Genomic DNA, 21,868 nt, shown 5'->3' with positions numbered 1-21,868 from the left:
TGGGGGGATTCAGGAGGTGGAACAGATTAATAGCATTTCTATGAGAAAATTCACTTAGATAAGAGTGATTTGAGTCAAGATCTCAGTCATGGAACAAATAAAACTCTTAACTCAAGGTATCACTGTATATGTTCTATACATATTTATTACCCAAATAAATAGTACAACTGATGTTTTTGCTAAAACATCTGTGCCTAAGGACATTTTCATATATTGAATTATAATCATTTTTTCTTCAGTTTATTTGAAGTGCAAATAATTTACAAAAACCTGTATTTTACTGTATGATTTACATTCAAAGCTGACCCATGACATGTTTGTGCCAAAACACTGATAAACACACACACATTGTTGCACTCCAGGCCTGGAAATACCTATGACAAGAGTTACCACACAAGAGTCCAGGAATATAAGCAAACAGTTTATTGTGAAACAAATAAAAACATATGTAAAAAGCAGGAATAAGAAAGGAGAATATATAATCTAAAAAGGTTTAGCAACAGGTGATAACCAAACAATAATCCAAATGTCTCATAAAGTTCCAGAGGTGACAAGGTCCAGGAACAGTGAGAAATCACAGGTACAGAATAAGTCCACAAGCAAAAAGGTATAACTAGTAAAACCTGAACAGGAGTACATGAACAGGAACATAGAAAACTTCTAGGATTAAAATCCAAGACTAAGGCTTGACTTGAACCAAGAACAAGAGAACTCAGGCTTAGCTCTTTACTCTGTCGCACTTCAGCACTGGTTCACCTTGCTCCAACATACAAACTCCCCCACAGCAGGCTTGAGTCTTTTCAGTTTATTGAAGAAAGATAGCAAAACTTATTTAAAAGCAGAAAAATAAGTAAAAACCAACTGCAAGTGCAATCCTTAAACACAGTTCAATGATTTCGTAGATATTAATCCAAAATCCCAAAAATACCACAGTAAATCCAAGGTAACATGAACATATGAGCTTCAAAAGTAATCCAAACACAGATTCTAGGCATGAGACAAGGCTTGAACCGAAAACAAAGCAAGAGAAGGCTAAGAGGAGACATGATAGCCATGTACAAATATGTGAGGGGAAGTCATAGGGAGGAGGGAGCAAGCTTGTTTGCTGCTGCCCTGCAGACTAGGACACGGAACAATGGCTTCAAACTACAGGAAAGGAGATTCCACCTGAACATCAGGAAGAACTTCCTCACTGTGAGGGCTGTTCGGCAGTGGAACTCTCTCCCCCGGACTGTGGTAGAGGCTCCTTCTTTGGAGGCTTTTAAGCAGAGGCTGGATGGCCATCTGTCGGGGGTGCTTTGAATGCGATTTCCTGCTTCTTGGCAGGGGGTTGGACAGGGGGGACCATGAGGTCTCTTCCAACTCTACTATTCTATGACTCTATGATTCTAGTTGATTCTCCAAACGCGAGGTTGCTCTGACTGGAAACTTTCCTAAATTACATCTTTTTTAACCCTCCTTGAAAGACATAAACACATTCCTGTGAACTCTTGTTTCTCTGCGTCTGCCTGCAATTCTCACACTGCAAGGAGGCCTGATCTCTACTTTAATCTGGAATCTCTAACAAGCATTCATCCCCCTCACTACCAACCGAGCTCTGTTGACAATTTTCAGACTCTTGTAGAAGGTCATCCTTATCTTTGCTCAACTGAGAACTTTCCGCATTCCCTTCCGTCTGTTTTCCCAAGCCATCTTCAGCTCCCGAATCCACCTGCCTTTCTGAGTCAACAACATTCCCTGGGACAAACTGTGGCTTCACATTTCCTGGAACAAACTGCTGTTCCCCAAATCCCCTTTCATCATCATCAGACTGAACCACAACACTAACACAGCGTTGCCTGAACTGCCTTTAAGATGAACAACTTATTGTTCAACAGACACCTGTGAAAGCATTACGTCTCCCAGGAATTTTCTCCCCAACTTTCCCACACAATCTCTCAGATCAGCATAATCTATTTTTGGCTCTAATTTGTAAACGAAGACTTTTGTTGATCTCCGTAGCTACAGGTGGTTTCTCCTGGGAACCCTCCTTATCACTCAGCTCTTCACTCGATTCCTTATCTGCTGTTGCTATTTCTGACTTCTCAGACTGGCCTTGAGGCCCTGCACTTTCCAAGCCATTTTTCTCAAGAGAGAAACATCATTTCCCAGTCCTGAATTTCCCAGACTTGAGTCCCCATCACTTTGTGACACAGGAAAGCCCACAATGCTCTCTAAATCATTATTTAAATCATCACCCTCTGGCTGATCTACAACACACATGTAATCATCATAGATGGCAAAAATGTAAAAAAAACTAGATAATTTGCTTTTTGATCCCATTTATCCAAAGGAGACAGAATTTCCCAGTATAATGGTAGCAACATCCTGTTGTGCATGTACAACATACTCCCCACCCACCAAAAAAAGAGGATAAGAAGCATATTTATGCTTTCCCGACTTGGAGGTATAAATGCCACTATTGCCACATTTAGTTTATCTCACATAGGACTGTTGGTCATGCAAGAGGAAATTTGAAAGAAAACAGATGTTACTTTTTGTCAATGTTTTAAGGGGTGATTTAAAACTGAGCTATAGGAAGCCCCAATGACTTCAGATGCTCACAGGAATTGCACAACAGAGGCCCAGAGGCAATTTAAACCCCAGGATTCAAACCCCTTTGGTTATAAGACTTATAATGCAAGAAGCTATGTATACCTTGGTACCAGCTAAGTGATCCATCAGAGAACAATGGTAACATTGTTCATACAATGTTTTTTTTCCCCTCTCCATAAGACATCATTAGTTCCTTCTGTTAATTGATAATGAGGGAGATAAATAATGAAAGCTTTTTCCTCCACAGGACTCTTGCCATAGACAGGCAGTGATTATAAAGTAGACACAATCTGCTTTGTTAAAAAGAAACATCTGTTTTATGCTTCCTAATATGTTTTCCTTTCATATGAACAGGCACCCATAATTGTCCATAAATTTAACAAGTACAACAAAAGAGAGCTAAATCTTTTCCTAATTAATACCGGGACTTGCTTTTATTTCCACTCCAAGTACTTTTCAATTACAATTTGTAATTAAATTGTCACACATTCCTAGTACATTACTCACTTTAATGACACCAAACGAGATCATAGGAAAAGGTCTTGCATAATGCAGCTTTTCCTAGTTAAAAGAACAAATTCTATTTAAACAAGCGCAGGTTCTAATTACCTTCACTCTAAGGACTGCTCTATTTCAGCTTTTCTCAACTTGGCACTTCCAGATGTACTACAAGTTGTACTACAAGTTCCATCGTCATCTTCCTAAGGCGACAGAGGTTGTAGGTCACACATCTGGAGGTGTCTGATGAGGGAAGGCTACTCATGCTGGATCTACACTGCTGTATAATTCAGTTTCAGATGCAGATTAACAGTTGTGAGCTGGATTATCTGAGTCCATACTGCCATATAATCCAATTTAATGCAGTCAATCTGCATTCAGAAATTGGATTGTATGGCAGTGTAGATGTGGCCTCAGATGATAAACCACTCTCACCTATCTTATCATTACGGAGTTATACTTTAAGCCATTGGCCTGTGAGGTCCTGCAAGGCTCTATTTTATCCCCCATGCTTTTCAATATCTACATGAAACCACTGGGTGAGGTCATCCAGAATTTTGGAGTTTGGTGTCATCTGTACACAGATGGCGCACAACTCTATTACTTGTTTCCACTTCAATACAAGGAAGCTTCCCAAGTCTTGGACCGATGCCTAGCAGCTGTAATGGGTTGGATGAGGGCTAACAAACTGAAACAATCCTGACAAGACAGAGGTCCTCCTGGTCAGTTGTGAGATCAATCGGGCTATAGGGTGGCAACTTGTGCTCGACCCCCCCTGAGGACAAAGGTCTGCAATTTGGGGTCCTCCTTGATTCAGCGCTGACACTTGAAGCTCAGGTGTCAGCGATGAGTGGGAGGGCCAATGCACAATTAAAGCTTGTGCACCAACTGCGACCATACCTTGCAAAGCCAGTTCTGGCCATGGTGGTCTATATCTTAGTTACATCATGTATGGATTACTGCAATGCACTCTACGTAGGGCTGCCTCTGAAGATGGCTTAAAAACTTCGACTAGTACAAAGATCAACAGCCAGGCTGCTGACGGGGCAGGTTATAGAGATCATACAACCCCGCTCCTGAAGCAGTTTCACTGGTTGCCTATTTGCTTCCGGGCCCAATTCAAGGTGCAGGTTATTACCTATAATGCTCTGCATGGCTCAGGTTCTGCCTATTTTCATCCCCTCGTATAAACCTGTTTGGGTCTTACAATTGGCTGGGGATGAGGAAGACGGCTTCTCAGTGGTAACCCCCTCCCCCCAACTCTGGAACACCCTCCCCAGAGATTAGACAGGCATCTACCCTCATAGCATTTAGGAGGGACTTGAAGACCTGCTTATTTAAACTGGCTTTTGACAGTGATTAGTTAACCTCTAGGATATGGATTTTTGGTAGCAAGCCCCCTTTTAGCTCATAGGAATGATGGTGTTTTAACCGAATGTTTACAATTTTATTGTTAATTTTGTTAATTGACTGTGCTTTATTTTGTGGTTTATATGGTTTGGATGTGTTATTAATTGTTTGTTCCATTGTATGTACTTTATTGCATTATGCTTATTGTATTATTTAAGTTGTAACCCGTCCCAAGTCTCCTGGGGAGAGGGGGCGGGATATAAATAAACATTGTTGTTGATGATAATGATATATGATTGTACAGGGCTCATCTCCATAGGTGTTATAACCCAGACTCAACCTGAATCCACTCCTGGTGGTCCCCACAATGTTACTCCATTTCTGGTAAGTATAATGAGCTAAAGTTTTGGGGCTGTCTGATTTGGACTGGACCACTGTCCACACAAAGCATTGCCATTAGTGCCTTTTTTCCTTCATTGATCAACACAGGAAAAAGGGGACAGATTGGGATCATGTTGCTGCCATTATACTTCCAGGTGGCCACAGAGCTCTATGTAAGCCCCTGGCCATTCCGGGTGCCCCACAATGATATCAACAAGAGGGACCTGTGTGACCAGGAAGAAGGTTGAGTGATTGGTTTGATATCTGCAAGAGATGCCCCTTAACAGCCAAGTGCTCACCTGGGGCTCCACAGCTATCTGAAAGCAGGAGCAGTGATACAGACAGTGAGATGGTGGTCCAGCAGAGCTGACAGTCTCATCTGCCTAGATAACGTAGATTCCTACTTGCTACTACAAGTTCAACAAGGTGTGTCTGAGGGCCCTTCCATGCAGCCATATAACCCAGAATATCAAGGCAGATAATCCACAATATCTGCTTTCAACAGGGTTATCTGAGTCCACACTACCATATAATTCTGTTCAATGTGGATTTTATACAGCTGGAGCATTTCTGCTTTAGATTGGCTACAGATTTACTGGCCCATGTAGACTTGCCCACAGAGGAGGATCTGGACGTTCTTCGGGCAGCAAGGCAGCAAATGGAATCTTCCTCCATACTAAAGACCAACAAGAATTCAAAACCATGGCTTTTTAAATACCTCCTTCTTTCCCTGGTAGTAAAATGGTGAACGATGATGAAGCAAAAAATTGTATAATTACTTGTAATTTCTCGATATCTTTACTCAGCCGCTAGACATGTTCTAATTCAGACTAGAGACTCCCAGGATTCTGCAGTTCAATAATTCATTTTCAGCCTTGCCCTCCATTATTCATACTTTTCTTGTAAAGTAAGAAATGAAAATAATGCCAAAAATAATGAATTTATATACCAAATTTCCCTGAAAGGATGCTTTCTGAAATATAATGAAGAAATGTCATTAATGCATCCTGCTTTGTTTCATTTTATACAGATACTTCAAATTCAACCTGGGTTCACATGCAAATCACTCCCATCAGAAAGCAAGCGGCACTGCAACTGTGAAATCGGCTCCTGAGAAACTACCAACAATCCCCTATTCTTCTTGTTTTTGGAAAGGCTTTCAAAATCTTCCTACAGAGTTTTTAGGAAGTCTTATTATGTCTGATTGTATCCCTGCCCTTCAGGCTATGCTGTACTTTTAACTTAATGTTCATGTGGTCTGCCCTTGTTTTTATTGTCTCCTTGTTTTATTTTGTAATGGATATTATTTACTGTATTGCTTATTGTATTGTGTTGTGCTGTGTTGTGCTTCTTTTATATGCTGTTTACATTGTATTGTTTTGGGCATGGCCCCATGTAAGCCGCCCCGAGTCCCCGTTGGGGAGATGGTGGCGGGGTATAAATAAAGTTTTTTTATTATTATTATTATTATTATTATTATTATTATTATTATTATACTTTGCTATTAATCTGACTGAGAATCAAGCAAAATCAAGAATTTACTTGTTTAGATGCCAACTTGGTATTTTAAAAGGCAGCCTATAAATAAGTGAAACAAATAAACACAGTTTCCAATTAGGAAAAGTGGGTACCTTTTTTGAATCCAAAATTCAGTATGCTACTTTTTTTTTTTCGTGTCAGGAGCAACCGGAGTTGCTTCTGGAGTGAGAGAATTGGCCGTCTGCAAGGACGTTGCCCAGGGGACGCCCGGATGTTTTTGATGTTTTTACCATCCTTGTGGGAGGCTTCTCTCATGTCCCAGCATGGAGCTGGAGCTGATAGAGGGAGCTCATCCACACTCTCCCCAGGTGGGATTCGAACCTGGCAGTTTTCAGGTCAGCAACCCAACCTTCAAGTCACTTAGTCCACTACGCCATCTGCTACTAGCATGCATGTACACGTACAAACAGATACACGTGGAACCACTTTTTGCATGCAACAGCTACAATGCATAAGCTATCCTGAATCCCTCCATATGGAGCCTGTTAGCATGTGATTTGAGCCTTTTTATGAAGTCCAGAAAATATATCTATATCACTGGAAAAACACTTCCCTCCTCATAGCTATTTCAAGACAAAAATAGACATTGTGGGCTTTGCACACCGTGTTCTACAGGTGGTGGTGAAGTGAGGCAAGGAAATGTTGAACAAAATCATGTCCTATACCAGATTGGAGAAGGAGAAAGAGATGCTAGGTGGCTTCTTGGAGCAATAACCAGAAAACCACATGATTCTGGAAAGGCCTGCTTTTAGCTGTAACTAACCACTTCAGTCAAGCACAGCTTCCTTCTAATAGTCTTCCACAAGTCAACCCAGATGGGAAGCTGTCCAGACTAATAGGAAGAGAGAAGGTGATATGTCTATTGCAACATGGCAGAACAAAGACATCACAGACTCACAAACCTCATCAGGCGCACTTTAAACTAAATCCACTGGGGGAGGGGAACAACAGCCTGGCGAACACTATATTACCCACGACCACAGGGAACTGCCGTAAGGCTAAACGGAGGGCTGCACAAACACAGCAAGGACCAAGTACAGAGAGCACAATAATCCCAAATAAACAGTTCGAGGGGAGGTCACAGGGGCTTACATGTCTTTACACTAATGCTCAGAGCATGGGAAATAAGCAAGACGAACTCCAACTCCTAGCACAGCACCACACATACGATGTCATAGGCATCACTGAAACCTGGTGGGATGACTCCCATCACTGGAATTTAACCATTGAGGGCTATAACCTCTTTCACAGAAATAGAACAAAGGGGAGAGGAGGGGGAGTAGCTTTATATGTCAAAAACAGTTACGTTGCAGAAGAAATGCAAGACTGTAATCCGGGAAACCAGCTTGAAAGCATCTGGATAAGAATCAAGGGAACCGGGACTCAAAAAGATCTTGTCGTGGGTGTCTACTACAGACCTCCGAGTCAGGATGAAGGACTTGATGAAGCCTTCTGTCAACAGCTGACCAAACAGGCACAAAGAAGAGATATAGTAGTCATGGGCGATTTCAATTATCCCGATATCTGCTGGAAAACAAACTCAGCCAAGAGTACAAAGTCCAACAAATTCCTCACTTGCCTTGCAGATAATTTTATGGTCCAGAAGGTAGAAGAGGCAACAAGGGGATCAGCAACTCTTGATCTAATCTTAACAAATGTGGAAGACCTGATCAATACAGTTGAAGTGGTTGGATCCTTAGGGGCAAGTGACCATGTGCTCCTGCAGTTTGCAATACAAAGGAATGCTGAAACTAAGACAAGTCAAACACGCATTCTGGACTTTAAGAGAGCTGACTTCCAAAAAATGAAGGAATTACTGAGCGGCATTCCATGGACGCCGATATTAAAAAACAAGGGAGTTAAGGATGGATGGGAGTTTTTCAAAAGTGAAATACTCAAGGCGCAAATGCAAACAGTGCCAACAAAGAAGAAAAATAAGACAAGTGCAAAGAAGCCAGAATGGATGTCCAAAGAACTTCTAACTGAGCTAAAGCTCAAAAGTGACATGCACAAGAAGTGGAAAAGGGGAGAAATCACCAAAGAAGAATTCAAACGTATAGCCAACTCCTGTAGGGAAAAGGTTCGCAAGGCTAAAGCGCAAAATGAGCTCAGGCTTGCCAGGGACATAAAAAACAACAAAAAAGGCTTTTTTGCTTATGTTGGTAGAAAAAGGAAGAAAAAGGAGGCGATAGGGCCACTGCAAGGAGTAGATGGGGTGATGGTGACAGGGGATAGGGAAAAGGCAGAACTGCTTAATGCCTTCCTTGCCTCGGTCTTCTCACAAAAAGAAAGCCATCTTCAACCTCAGCAACATGGAATGGACGAAGGATTGGGGGAAATCCAACCCCAAATAGGGAAACAAGTTGTCCAGGAACACCTGGCCACTCTAAACGAATTCAAGTCCCCAGGGCCAGATCAGCTACATCCAAGAGTATTGAAGGAACTAGCGGAAGTTATTTCAGAACCACTGGCAATCATCTTCGAGAGTTCTTGGAGAACAGGAGAAGTCCCAGCAGATTGGAGGAGGGCGAATGTGGTCCCTATCTTCAAGAAGGGAAAAAAGAACGACCCAAACAATTACCGTCCGGTCAGCCTCACATCAATACCAGGCAAGATTCTGGAAAAGATCATTAAGGAAGTGGTCTGCAAACACTTAGAAACAAATGCGGTCATTGCTAATAGTCAACACGGATTTACCAAAAACAAGTCATGCCAGACTAATCTGATCTCTTTTTTCGATAGAGTTACGAGTTGGGTCGATACAGGGAATGCCGTGGATGTAGCATATCTAGATTTCAGTAAGGCCTTCGACAAAGTCCCCCACGACCTTCTGGCAAACAAACTAGTAAAATGTGGGCTAGACAAAACTACGGTTAGGTGGATCTGTAATTGGCTAAGCGAACGAACCCAAAGGGTGCTCACCAATGCGTCGTCTTCATCATGGAAAGAAGTGGCAAGTGGAGTGCCGCAGGGCTCCGTCCTGGGCCCGGTTCTGTTCAACATCTTTATTAATGACTTAGACGAAGGGTTAGAAGGCACGATCATCAAGTTTGCAGATGACACCAAACTCGGAGGGATAGCTAACACTCCAGAAGACAGGAGCAGAATTCAAAACGATCTTGACAGACTAGAGAGATGGGCCGAAACTAACAAAATGAAGTTCAACAGGGACAAATGCAAGATACTTCACTTCGGCAGAAAAAATGGAAATCAAAGATACAGAATGGGGGACGCCTGGCTTGACAGCAGTGTGTGCGAAAAAGATCTTGGAGTCCTCGTGGACAACAAGTTAAACATGAGCCTACAATGTGATGCGGCAGCTAAAAAAGCCAATGGGATTTTGGCCTGCATCAATAGGGGAATAACGTCTAGATCCAGGGAAGTCATGCTCCCCCTCTATTCTGCCTTGGTCAGACCACACCTGGAATACTGTGTCCAGTTTTGGGCACCGCAGATGAAGGGAGATGCTGACAAGCTGGAAAGCGTCCAGAGGAGGGCAACTAAAATGATTAAGGGTCTGGAGAACAAGCCCTATGAGGAGAGGCTTAAAGAGCTGGGCATGTTTAGCCTGCAGAAGAGAAGGCTGAGAGGAGACATGATAGCCATGTACAAATATGTGAGGGGAAGTCATAGGGAGGAGGGAGCAAGCTTATTTTCTGCTGCCCTGCAGACTAGGACACGGAACAATGGCTTCAAACTACAGGAAAGGAGATTCCACCTGAACATCAGGAAGAACTTCCTCACTGTGAGGGCTGTTCGGCAGTGGAACTCTCTCCCCCGGGCCGTGGTGGAGGCTCCTTCTTTGGAGGCTTTTAAGCAGAGGCTGGATGGCCATCTGTCGGGGGTGCTTTGAATGCGATTTCCTGCTTCTTAGCGGGGGGTTGGACTAGATGGCCCTTGAGGTCTCTTCCAACTCTACTATTCTATGATTCTATGATTCTATGAAAGAGGGAAAAACGTGGTATATTTTTTATCATTTGTTGGCTTTTCTTGGAATTGAACAAATTACATAGCCTGCTATACATTTCTACTTTAGCCACACCATAATCACAAGGGTAATAATTAAAAGGAACTCTTACATAAAGTAGAGGCTTACACAATGCCATACTTTGCCCTGAAGGCACTGGGTATCTTCAATGTTTACTAACAAGAAGCCAGTATACTTCACAGTAGTTCTTAACAATCCAAACAGAACAAATCTCCCAATGATTAAAAGAAGTACTGGAGGGCAGAGTTCCCTTTCATTTAGCAGAAGTGGAGGAGGAAAAAAATCAAATACAAGTCCACTCTGTTTTCAGTGTGTATATCATAGAATCATGGAGTTGGAAGAGAACCACATGGACCATTCAGTCTGACTCCCTGCCATTTGGGTTGACATGTTTCCTAGACCTATATCCAATTTTAACCAACAAGTTTGACACCATAGCGGATGTTGTGGAGCTGCAAGTTGCAACAAAGTTAGCCATCTTAAATTAGGAATACTGGGATCTCTAATTGAAGAACATCTGGAGAAGGGAATGTGTATCTCCCTTGGACTAAATTCTACTGTTCTTCCCAAACACGATAGTCTCATTGGTTCACTAGTAACCTGGTAGGTCAACATGTATGTCAGTTCCATTGATTCAGTGGTTCTACTGTTGTAGAGCAATTTAGAGCAGCATTGGATAGTGAGATCCAAGCTGTGGGTTAGACCTGGTGAGAATAGAAGCCAATAATTTCCAGAATATAACTCACCAAGTTGAAGCAGAAGCCACCGAAGAATTTTATTTAATTTCAGCTGAAAGTGATGCCAGCCTGCAATAGTTCGCCAAAATAGACTGAGATACATAACATAGCAAAGCCTGCACTTTTTATACATGTCTAGTTTTGAATTTCCTACCTCCCGCACACCGGCCAGCTCTGCGCTGATTGGCTCCGACATCAGAGCAGAGGGGGAGCCACTAGGGGCCTCCTCCAATGAGGGCATGAGCCCCATCTGTGACCTCACTCCTTCACTGGCCAATGGGGGAGATGGAGGTGTGGCAACAGGAGAGACAAACAGTACACATGTGGAAATGACTCAGTGATGATATTTGTCCAAATAGCCCAGTGATTGCCTGTGGCACTTCAACCAGACCTGGCTTGTGGATCCATTGATTGATTTGGCCAGTTCCATGAATGGGAGTCTGGCCCCTGCTGGCTTGCCCATTGTGGAAACAGGATCCATGATGGGATTATATTTGTGACTCAAGGTCCGAGGAAAAAAGGTGGCTTTGTCAAGCCTTGCCTCTCCCTTCCAGGAAGATGAGTCTTTTATGATGAATAGTTTTCAAAATGTCCAAAGGGGTTTCTCCCAGATGGCCTGACATTAATGTCCTCCAAGGTCTGGGGAAATCCATTGTGCACTGTAGATACTGATCAATGAAAGTTCATGCCTGTAATCCCTTGACCCTTTTTTTTGGACATCCGGATGGTGCCCATGCTGACCAGAGTTCAGGTTAAGGTGACCATGCTTCATTTTGATATATACATGCATGGGGGAAAAGACATTGCAAAGGAAAGTATATTGGCAACAAGAAACAATAATAATATAATATTATGATAGCGACACGCGAGGCAGCCCCAGATCTGGGGAGAATTCCAGATAAATCCAATGTCCCATGGGGCTGTGGAGACAGACACATGTGCTTCATGACTGTATGTCCAGGCTTTGCACTCTGGACGTATTTCCATGGGGGCCTCTTTAGAAGGGAATTCCAGGTTTTCCTTTCCTGGTAAAAACATCAAAGCATAAGGGCATCCCCTGGGCAACGTCCTTGCAGACAGCCAATTCTCTCACATCAGAGGCAACTTGCAGTTTCTCAAGTCGCTCCTGACACGAAAAAAGTGGTTCTACTCTAGTCGGCACCAACAACGGAATTCACACCAATAGAAACAAATGCTATACACTAGTGGTTCTCAACCTTTGGATCCCCAGGTGTTTTGACCTATAACTCCCAGAAATCCCAGCTGGTTTACCAGCTGTTAGGATTCCTGGGAGTTGAAAGCCAAAACATCTGGCAACCCACAGGTTGAGAACCAGTGCTATACAAACTGAGGAATGCTCAAGATCATAAGTGTTTTGGGGTTTTTTTTAATAACATCTGCATTGGCATCTACGTACATAACAAAGTATTTTGGTGATGGAACCCAAGTCTAAACATGACATCCATTTTTCTTTCATACCCACCTTATATACATAGCCTGAAGGTAATTGTACACAATATTTAAATAATTTGTGCATGAAACAACATTTGTGTGCTCTGAATCATCAGAAAGCAAAGACGTCACTATGTCAGCCCCTCTTGTGAACAATTTTTGGGTTATTTTGGCATTCTGGAGAAGGAATCCTCAATCTGTACTTGAGAACTCACACAACATCTTTTTAAGCAGCAGATAAATTCCTTCTCACATCAACATCTTTGAGAGACTCTTGGTCATGAAGTGAAAATCTGGTTCCACCTACCTGCGGGGTCAGCTTCCCAACTCGTTGTGTGATTGGCTCGTTCATCACAACTTCTACTTTGCAGGCATCCTTCTCTTTGGGGATGGAAAACTGCAGGTCCTCTTGCGACAGGAAAACAGACTGACCTTTCATCACTTTCACCCCACGGTTGACATTGACGAAAGAGGAACAGATGCCTCTCAAATGAAGTGCAAAGAGCAAAAGGAGCCAGCTGTTCTTCGTCATCTTAGAGGAGAAAACCTCTTTGAAAAAGAGGTGGCTTCTTCGTCCTTTCAAGGGAAGCTTTACCATCCATTCAAGGACATTATGCAATAGTGTCCTGTGTGTTTTGTTAAGGATATGTCCTGTGAAATAAAAAGTGGATAAGGAGACCTCAGCTTAAGATCAGGTCCAGCATTCAGAGCCACCAACACATTTCTTCTATTTCTCCTAAAAATTGAGAAGGCAGGGGAAAGAGGGAGAGCGGGAAGAATGGGAAACCTTATTTAAAAGGTTTCACAAGAGAACCAGTCCCAAAACTGTAATTTATTGCAGACAGCAAATTAGCTAGGCTAGCAAGGGACTCTTCCCAGGCTATGGAACTGATTTTCAAAGATTTCCTTTATAGTTCTGCCATCACTTAGCAAATGTGTTTATTTTCTTCTATTTAATTCAGTTTGCATTTTCGCAGTTGATTGGCTGTACGTATGGTTTTAATTGTTCTTAAGTCAACTGTGTTTTAATGTTCAAATTTAATTATATTATTACTATTATTGTGGTTTTTTAAAAAATCTATTTTTTCAGTTAATCTTATTATGAGGTGTTTTGAATCACAGGGAGGTTGTTTTGGCTCAAAGGGAAACTATGAATCAAATTAGACAGACGAGGGGGCTGTGTGGCATAGGACTTTATGCAAACTGTTAAGGGTTTTATTTGCGTGTTACAGGAAGGCACGTTTTTATTAGGAGAAAATCAAAATAAAATGGGATACTGACCAACAGCAAAATATAATAATCTAATTTGGAGTCCCTTTACCTGCACCTATACCCAACCCCTGCACTTTATTACTGGCCCATCTTATTAGTGACCTTACAGTATATTGCGCATATATAATTTGTTGTCTTGCCTCCAATTTTTAAACACGCCCATTGTGCCCTGGTATTGGTTATTGGTTTTCTGTTATTATTGAGTTTATACTTTTATTATTTTTATATGTTTTATGTATTAATTCATTGTAATTTGATATATCTTATGTTGTTGTATTTTATTGTTGCATTACTGGACTTGGTCCCCAAGCCGCCTCAAGTTCATTCGGGGAGATGGGGCGGGATATAAAAATAAAGTTGTTGTTGTTATTATCTTCTTCTTCTTCTTCTTCTCTTCTCTTCTCTTCTCTGAATTACATCTTCCACCTAAGACAGTTGATTTGGTCCTGAAAATAGCATGTGCTTTGGCATGTTTACCCAATACTATCATTGTGGAAGGCAATGCCAAGGGTTTCTTGGTAAGATTTATTCAGAGGGAGTTTGCTTTGCCTTCTTCTGAGGGTTCTTCTACACATGGCAAAAAACAGGAAGTACTTGGAATAAAAGGTGGGGATGGCTACCATACATTTCAACAAAATGCAGGTGGAATCAGGTTAACAGCTGAAAAGCATGTGTTAAAAAGGTTCACTTAAAACCAGATTCCTCCCCCCAAAATGCACACCTTCACATGACTGTATATCCCTGCAGTCAAGCAAAAGATGTTTTCCTTCCCTCCATCCTGTGTGGACTGCTGTAGTGCACATGCATGTTTTAAAAGCATAACCGGCCCTAGGTAATCTGACCTAGTAAGCAAACCTAATTTTGCTGCCCCCCTCCCCCCGAAATTTTGCGCCCCCCTCCCACACACTCACACAATCCGGCAACAGCAGCGGCTGCAGAGCACAGGACCATCGGCTCGCCAAACCACTGAATGCCTTCCTGGCGAGGCCTCCAGGAAGGCCTCGCGAGAAGAGCAAGGCATCGCGAGAAGGGCGAGGCCTCCAGGAAGACCTCACGAGAAGAGCGAGACCTTGCAAGAAGGGCGAGGCCTCGCGAGAAGCGCACTCTCAGCCGGTGGAAGGAAGCTTCCTTACGCCTCGAGTGCACCCCCTGTTGGTGCACACCCCAAGCGACGGCGTAAGTCAACTCGTGTTTGGACCGCCTCTGTTTAAAAGCCCAAACAGCTGATCAGCTGATTGAGCTGGCAAAAAGTGGAGCCACGGACACACAGGAGAGTAAAGGGAAGCAGAATGGGAAAGCAATTATAAGTCTCTGAAAGCACTCCTGTCTTTTCATCTTTTTCATATTAAACAGAGCTTGAATTAACAATTTGGTGAAGGGAGAGAGATAAGCAATCTACTTGTATGTACATTAACCTATTCGTATGTGCGCACATGAGGTCCAGCGCATTACGCAGAACATTTTTTAATAAAACTTCAGCTGGATGTTCCCCATCTGCCTTCTATCTTAGGGCCCTTCCACACAGCCATATAAACCAAAATATCAAAGCAGAAAATCCCACAATATCTGCTTTACATTGGCTTATCTGAGTCCACACTGCCATATATTCTAGTTCAAAGCAGAAAATGTGGGATTTTATTCAGCTGTGTGGAAGGGGCCTTGATGTACTTCAAGTGAAGATGTGAGGATAGTAGGGGAGCATTTCCCAGGACTAACAGGTCTGTGTGTGGTCCTGCTATCGCAGTGGTTCTCAACCTGTGGCCTACAACTCCCAGAAATCCCAGTCAGTTTACCAGCTGTTAGGATTTCTGGGAGTTGAAGGCCAAAACATCTGGGGACACACAGATTGAGAACCACTGTGCTATCAGGTCCTGTGATGTTTTGCTACAGATTTAAAATGTGTATTTTGATGCTGTCTGGAAGTGCCCTGAGGCTGAGCATGGTTTTCCATGGCTGAGCAGGGATTTAAGTCCAAGTCTCTTGAGTTGTAGTTCAATGCTCAATGCACTCTACCACACTGGTTCTCATGGCTTGGTAATAGCTAATTCCAAATAAAGAGTTACAAATAATTAGTTCCCTTTATAAACAATTAAGTTATCTCATTATGCACACTCTCAGCCCCAGAAGGCACACAACAATTACTTTACCTTAACAAGGACCAACTTTTTATTTATATTTATCATATTTATTATATTAAATAGCAGGAAAGGAAGGCATAATGTTTCAGGGACTAGCCTGTGCTGTCCCTCCTACTTCTGCGTTCAGATTTTTTTTTTAGTAAGCAAAGGTTAAAGAATTTAGTTAACTTCTGAAATATTGTAAATGTTAGATTTTTGAAACAAATATTATTTGCACAATCTGTTTACAGGTCAACCTGTGTTTTTTTTCACATACAATTTTTGCGAAAGAGCACTGCTCCCCTTATCTTGCCTGTGTCAGCTTCATGTACTGAGGCAGTTAAGGTTTATCTAAACATCAGAGGAAACATATGCACAGTTTATCTTCACAGCCAGCTTTCAAAGGCTGCCAGAGGCATTTTTGCAACAGCAATTGTAGCCTACACTAAGAGGTTTCCTTAGGAAGTGGTTTTTAAAACCCTCCTGAATGTTGCGTATTCAGGGATTTCACTTCGTTAAACAATAGGACACTTTGCAGATCCTTTGTTCATGTTGCAGTTTGAGAAGGCATGTCTACTATCAATTTCTGCTCAGAGGAGCTTAACTAAATTACTGATAACAGACAACTAGAAAGGGGGTAGATAGAAAGGGTGAGAGTTATCGCTCTGCACAAAGGGCTGAAAACCATGAAGGATAGAGGTAAAGAAAAGTATCACAAACTTTAATGCATGGCCATGTTTGTGATCACACATACAGTATGGCCGACTTATCCATGGAGGATATATTCCAAAAAATCTTCCATTGGATACATGAAAATGTGCATAATAGTGAATCCTATATTTTGGGTATATTTGACCCAGAAGCATACCATAGAATAGTATTGGAGAACCTTGAGAAGCCCACAAACACTTCCTGGTTGAAACCGTGGACATTGAATCCTTGGATAAGGAGATCACACTGCATATGCCTTTTGTGCGGAAGCTGTGGTCCTCCAGCCTTCAAAATGTAGTATTATTTAGTATATGCCTTCTTTGGTGAGTGTGTCATTTGTAAAATACTCAAGGAAATTACTGTTTTGACCTGTTTTATTAACCACAATGGATTGTGCCCATTGGTGTTCTGAACGTAGCTCTCAATCAGTGCTGTAGTGGAGCCAGGGTTAAAAGGGCTGAAGCTCCAGGATTTTTTTATCAATAGGGAAAATTGCATCATTTGCGGCATCCTTTATCCTCTGAACTTAATTTCAATGCATTGTAACAATTAATTGTTGTGAGATGTGAGTGACCCCACTTATAAGATAAGATTTCTGTAATGCCTTAGTGCTGAACTGGTTGGTTTGTTGATATGAGTTGACACAAATGTTCCTATCCCCCCCCCCCCCGCCGCCGCCGCCGCCTTAGAGGCATGATTTTGGGGATGTATCACTGCACTATTGCTCCCAGTGCCTTTCCATGTATGCCATAGAGCAAAGGTGTCAAACTCATTTTCACCGAGGGACACATCGGCCTTATGGTTGCCTTCAAAGGACTGCTGCATCCATAGACAGAGAATCCATGGATACAGAGGGCCAACTATAATTTGTTTTACATAGTGGCCACTGCTCTTTAGTTTTTACCCAGGTTGTGTCCTCAGATGATATTGAATGACAACTTCTACCACTTTTGATTATCTGCTATGCGTACTGGGGATGATAAGAATTGCAACCCACAGAACTTGTGGCTCTGAACATTATTTAACAATGTCTCTTTGCATTTATGTTTCATCTGCCTTTTGCTTTATTAGATAAACAAGTTAATCTGGAGCTAATACAATACAATTGGTTCTCTGTATGCACAGCTTCTGTATCCATAGATTCAACCATCCGTGACTTAAAAATAGCCCCCCACAAAAATAAAAAATGCAAACTTTGATTTTACTTTTTTTAAAAAGGGCCACCTTTATACTATGCCATTGTATGTGTGTTATGGGACTTTACCATCTATGGATTTTAGTGTTTATGGTGGGTCCTGCAACCAAACCCTGATGAGTACAATAGGCTAACTGTATTGCTGGAAACAAATTCAGGAGATAAACCATGGTTTTTGTAATTCTTTTTGTTATTTATGAAAAGGGCAAGACACCTATAGAAATTTGAAAACAACCAGAATTTTAGTTCTGTTATGGCTGGCATCCTGTTTGTGACATATGCATGCATAAATAAGCAATATTTTGTTGGCAGTGCCAAAAGTAGGGATACACATAATACAACACACTTGCATCAGGGTTGAACATTGCACATTGGAATTGTCCATTAGAGTTACACTCTTCAAACTGCAGTTTCTTCATGTTCATTGCACGATGACACCCAGGTTGCACGGTGTTACTATTCTGAAGGAGGGTTGTGCAGTGCTGACGTGGGTGAATATTTATGCTGCCCTGAGGGGATGTTGGATTACAGCCATTGTCGCGCCCACAAAAATACAAAAGAAAAACCAGTTTTGCTCACATGCTGTTTTAAATGTTTGTTCTTTGTAGATGCTGGAGAAGTTAAATGAGCATAAGTTATCTAAGAGCTGGTTAATAAGTTACAGAAAAATAATGCATTAAGCAGAAGTTTCTGTTTATCACCCCCAGATGTCCTCTGAAAAATCATAGATCTTACTGCTAAAATTTCAAACTCTGTTGCTCAGTAAAGTACATCAAGATATATTTTTTGTGAGTTTCTCCCTTTTCCAAAGTAAGGAAATATTTTAGATTTTTTCCCCTAAAACATTTGCTACTGAACCATGGGATTTTTAAAAAAAAAAACAGTAAGTGGTTTCACAGGAATGAACTGTCCTTCCAAATGAGCAAAGCATGTTCCATACTATGACACAGCAATCCTTTGATGAGCATGGAACAAATGAACTGCAATTTTTACCTGGCTCAATTAGAGGTAAGATCTACTGAATGGCTCTTTTATTCTAAAAGGCACCAGACTCTGGTTCAAACACAGTCTATATCAGTGGTTCTCAACCTGTGGGTCCCCAGATGTTTTGGCCTTCAACTCCCAGAAATCTTAACAGTTGGTAAACTGGCTGGGATTTCTGGGAGTTGTGGGCCAAAACACCTAGGGATCCACAGGTTGAGAACCACTGGTTTATATGGAAGGGATCTAGGAGTCCTAGTAGACCATAAGCTGAATGTGAGTCAACAGTGTGATGTGGCAGCTTAAAAAAACAATGCAATTCTATGCTGCATTAATAAGAGTATAGTGGATTGATTGAGGAAAAATATACAGCCTTATCACTTGGAACAAAAAAAGCTTCCTAGGACGCTTCTGCCCCAGTTCACCCATGAAGCCCCACGCTGCCCATCAGATGACGTAGGGTAACTTCCGGTGGCGCTCCGTGGGTGAACTGGGGTGGCAAGATGGTGGGACGCTGCTGCCACCAATATGGAAGCCTCCCCATGTTCCGTAAAGAACAATAGGGCTTCGGAGGACTCAAGATAAGCAAGCAACACTTTCCCACGTGGGATGGGGAAGTGTCAGCTAGTAGCTGAGGTGCCGGGATTACCCTACTGCCATCCAGATTTGTCACAGAGGCTGGCGAATTACTATGCTGGACCTCATGCATGTGATGGAAGTCCCTAGTCCCACTCTATTCCGTGTTGGTCAGAGCTCACCTGTAATAATATTTTATACAGTTCTGGGTACCATAATTCAAGAAGAATGTTGACAAACTGGAAGGTGTCCAGAGAAGGGCAACCAAAATGATCAAAGGTATGGAAGCCAAGCCCTATGAGGAGTGGCTTAGGGAGCTGGGCATGCTTAGCTTGGAGAAAAGCTTGGAGAAAAGAAGGCTTAGAGGGGACATGATAGTCATTTTTAAATATTTAATAGGATGGCATTTTTTGGCCTTCGAAATCCACTGGCTAACCCTGCTGGATTAAAGCTGGATTGTTGTGTGTTTTCCAGGCTGTATGGCAATGTTCCTCAGAGGTTGTGAGGATGCCTGCCATAGATGTGGGCAAAACGTCAGGAGAGAATGCTTCTGGAACATGGCCATACAGCCCGGAAAACACACAACAACCCTGTGATTCCGGCCATGAAAGCCTTCGACAACACCCAGGCAAGTTGCACTTTCTCTGCCTCAGAGGAAGGCAAAAGCAAAGTGCACTCTGAACATAAAATTCCAAGAAAGCCCCATGACAGGTTCACCTTAGGGTTGTTTGGAAGCACACAGCAACAGCAATAACAACAAAGTCTACTGAGTTGCTGATATTATGTTTGAGCCTAAATCTTATTTTTTTAAAAAAAACCTGTGAGATTCTAAGCACTGGAGCTCATTCTTTTATTAATGCAGGATTAATGATTAAACTGGGGGAATTTAGCATCTCAAACATAGTACATGTTGTCTTACACACATTTCACTAACATATTCACCTTCTGTTAGTTTTATCCATTACTTCCAGGAGAAATCACGAATGTTAAAAGAAGGGAAAGCTATTCTTGAATTATATAAAATCTCCTTACAAAGTGTTTTTAAAGTAGGTCTTAGCCTTTCTCCCCCACCTCCTTCGGGCATATTAAACCACTCATTGAAATGTGTTATTAGTAAACAGAAATAAAAGATTACTGTCCAATTTGTGGCTCTCTTAACAATTCCATCCAACAAAAACTATCACAAACAATGCTGCTCAGTGTTACGATATTTATGCCAAAATACTTTTCTTTATCTCATCCATGTATTTAGTATGGATGGAACAGTTCCTTGTGTTATGTCTCCTGGGTATTCTATAGTGGACCAAAGTGAATGCTGGAGACATAAGTTCTGTGTGGGTTGTTCCAGATGGACTGCTATGAGTAGGATTTTGCTTCATTGGACAAACAGATATATCAAAGGAATTGATGCAAAAGAATAACAAAAATAACTGAATTTTTTTAGGTTGTATTTCTATACTGATTGAGCTCAGTATAGCTAACCTGTGAATAAATATACAAGACATTGCACTGTTCATCATACTGCCAGATCTTAGTGTTTTTTCTTAGAATTCTCCTCCTAAATCTGTCCTCAAACTCATGGTTTAGGAAAGTCTCTATTTCTAGGGAAAGTCTGGGATTAGGAAACTTTACAATATTCACATCCCATGGCATGACATTATTGCACAATTCCCTCTATATATGCAGCAAGAAAAAGGATGAAAAAAGAAGAGTACTTACAAGTAATAGCATTCCTTCGGTAGTGCTGGCAAATGAAGACTGGAGCTTGGGAAGGATAATGAGAGTTGCTGACCCAATAATCTCTGGTTTGAAGGACTTGCAAAATGAGAGGAGAAGGAGGGAGAGCAGGAGAGGAAGAAATCCAAGGAGGTGGGCTGTGGGGAGCTGAAATTCCAGTCTTTCTGGTCAGCTGGCTTGTATTTTTCTTTGTACTAAACATCCACATTAAAAAGTCCCTGCCATCCTGGCTCCTAGACAGCTGCTGGTTTGAAAACTTCCAGAATACAAAAGCTCCAGTGCTCTCTCAGATAAGGACATTCTAAAGATGCCTTCAAGTGTTTACACTGAGCTAATTTTTTTTGGCAGAGCCCCAGCACATCAAACTCCCCCCTACACACACTTCTTTCCCCCCTTTTTCTTCTTCGTTCATTGCAACGGGAACCTTATCACATTGTGATATAATCTGATTATATTAGTATGCGTCCAATTATTTTTTCTGACTGTTTTCAGACGGGATGCATACTGATCCCATCACACCCAAATACTACAATTTTTGTCTTCAAAAAATACTCCACTTTGTCTCATCACACCAGGGGAAACTGGTTCTTCCCAATCCATTCAAAAGACTCCCTCCTGATCTTTAAAAAAAATAAATCTAAAATTGCACAGTGGTGTAGCCTCGAAGTCTCAAACTACCTCTCTTGTGAGATTTGGAAATGTTCTTGTGTCTGCGCAGTAAATGTGTTTGCTTGATTGC

General features: G+C 41.8%; 1 protein-coding gene across 7 annotated transcripts in view; it reads right to left on the bottom strand.

The window, feature by feature from the left end:
* The window catches only part of frem1 (FRAS1 related extracellular matrix 1), a 99,945-nt gene extending 78,349 nt beyond the window's left edge, over positions 1 to 21,596 (bottom strand). For 2 of the 7 annotated variants that reach the window (XM_062971908.1, XM_062971907.1), the window contains exons 1-2: positions 21,112 to 21,588; positions 12,848 to 13,191 (exon numbers count right to left, since the gene is read on the bottom strand). In XM_062971908.1, coding sequence (XP_062827978.1) covers positions 12,848 to 13,138 — 291 coding nt within the window. In that variant the 5' untranslated portion in view covers positions 13,139 to 13,191; positions 21,112 to 21,588. Of the gene's footprint in view, positions 1 to 12,847; positions 13,192 to 21,111 lie in introns of all 7 variants that reach the window. The other 5 variants (XR_010003392.1, XM_062971910.1, XM_062971909.1 and 2 more) reach the window with 5 other exon arrangements.
* Between the last annotated feature and the right edge of the window lie 272 nt (positions 21,597 to 21,868).

Source organism: Anolis carolinensis, chromosome 2 (assembly GCF_035594765.1).
Source record: "Anolis carolinensis isolate JA03-04 chromosome 2, rAnoCar3.1.pri, whole genome shotgun sequence".
Taxonomy (NCBI): Eukaryota; Metazoa; Chordata; class Lepidosauria; order Squamata; family Dactyloidae; genus Anolis; species Anolis carolinensis.
Note: the sequence above shows the minus strand (reverse complement) of the source record. Positions and strands in the feature narration are given on the sequence as shown.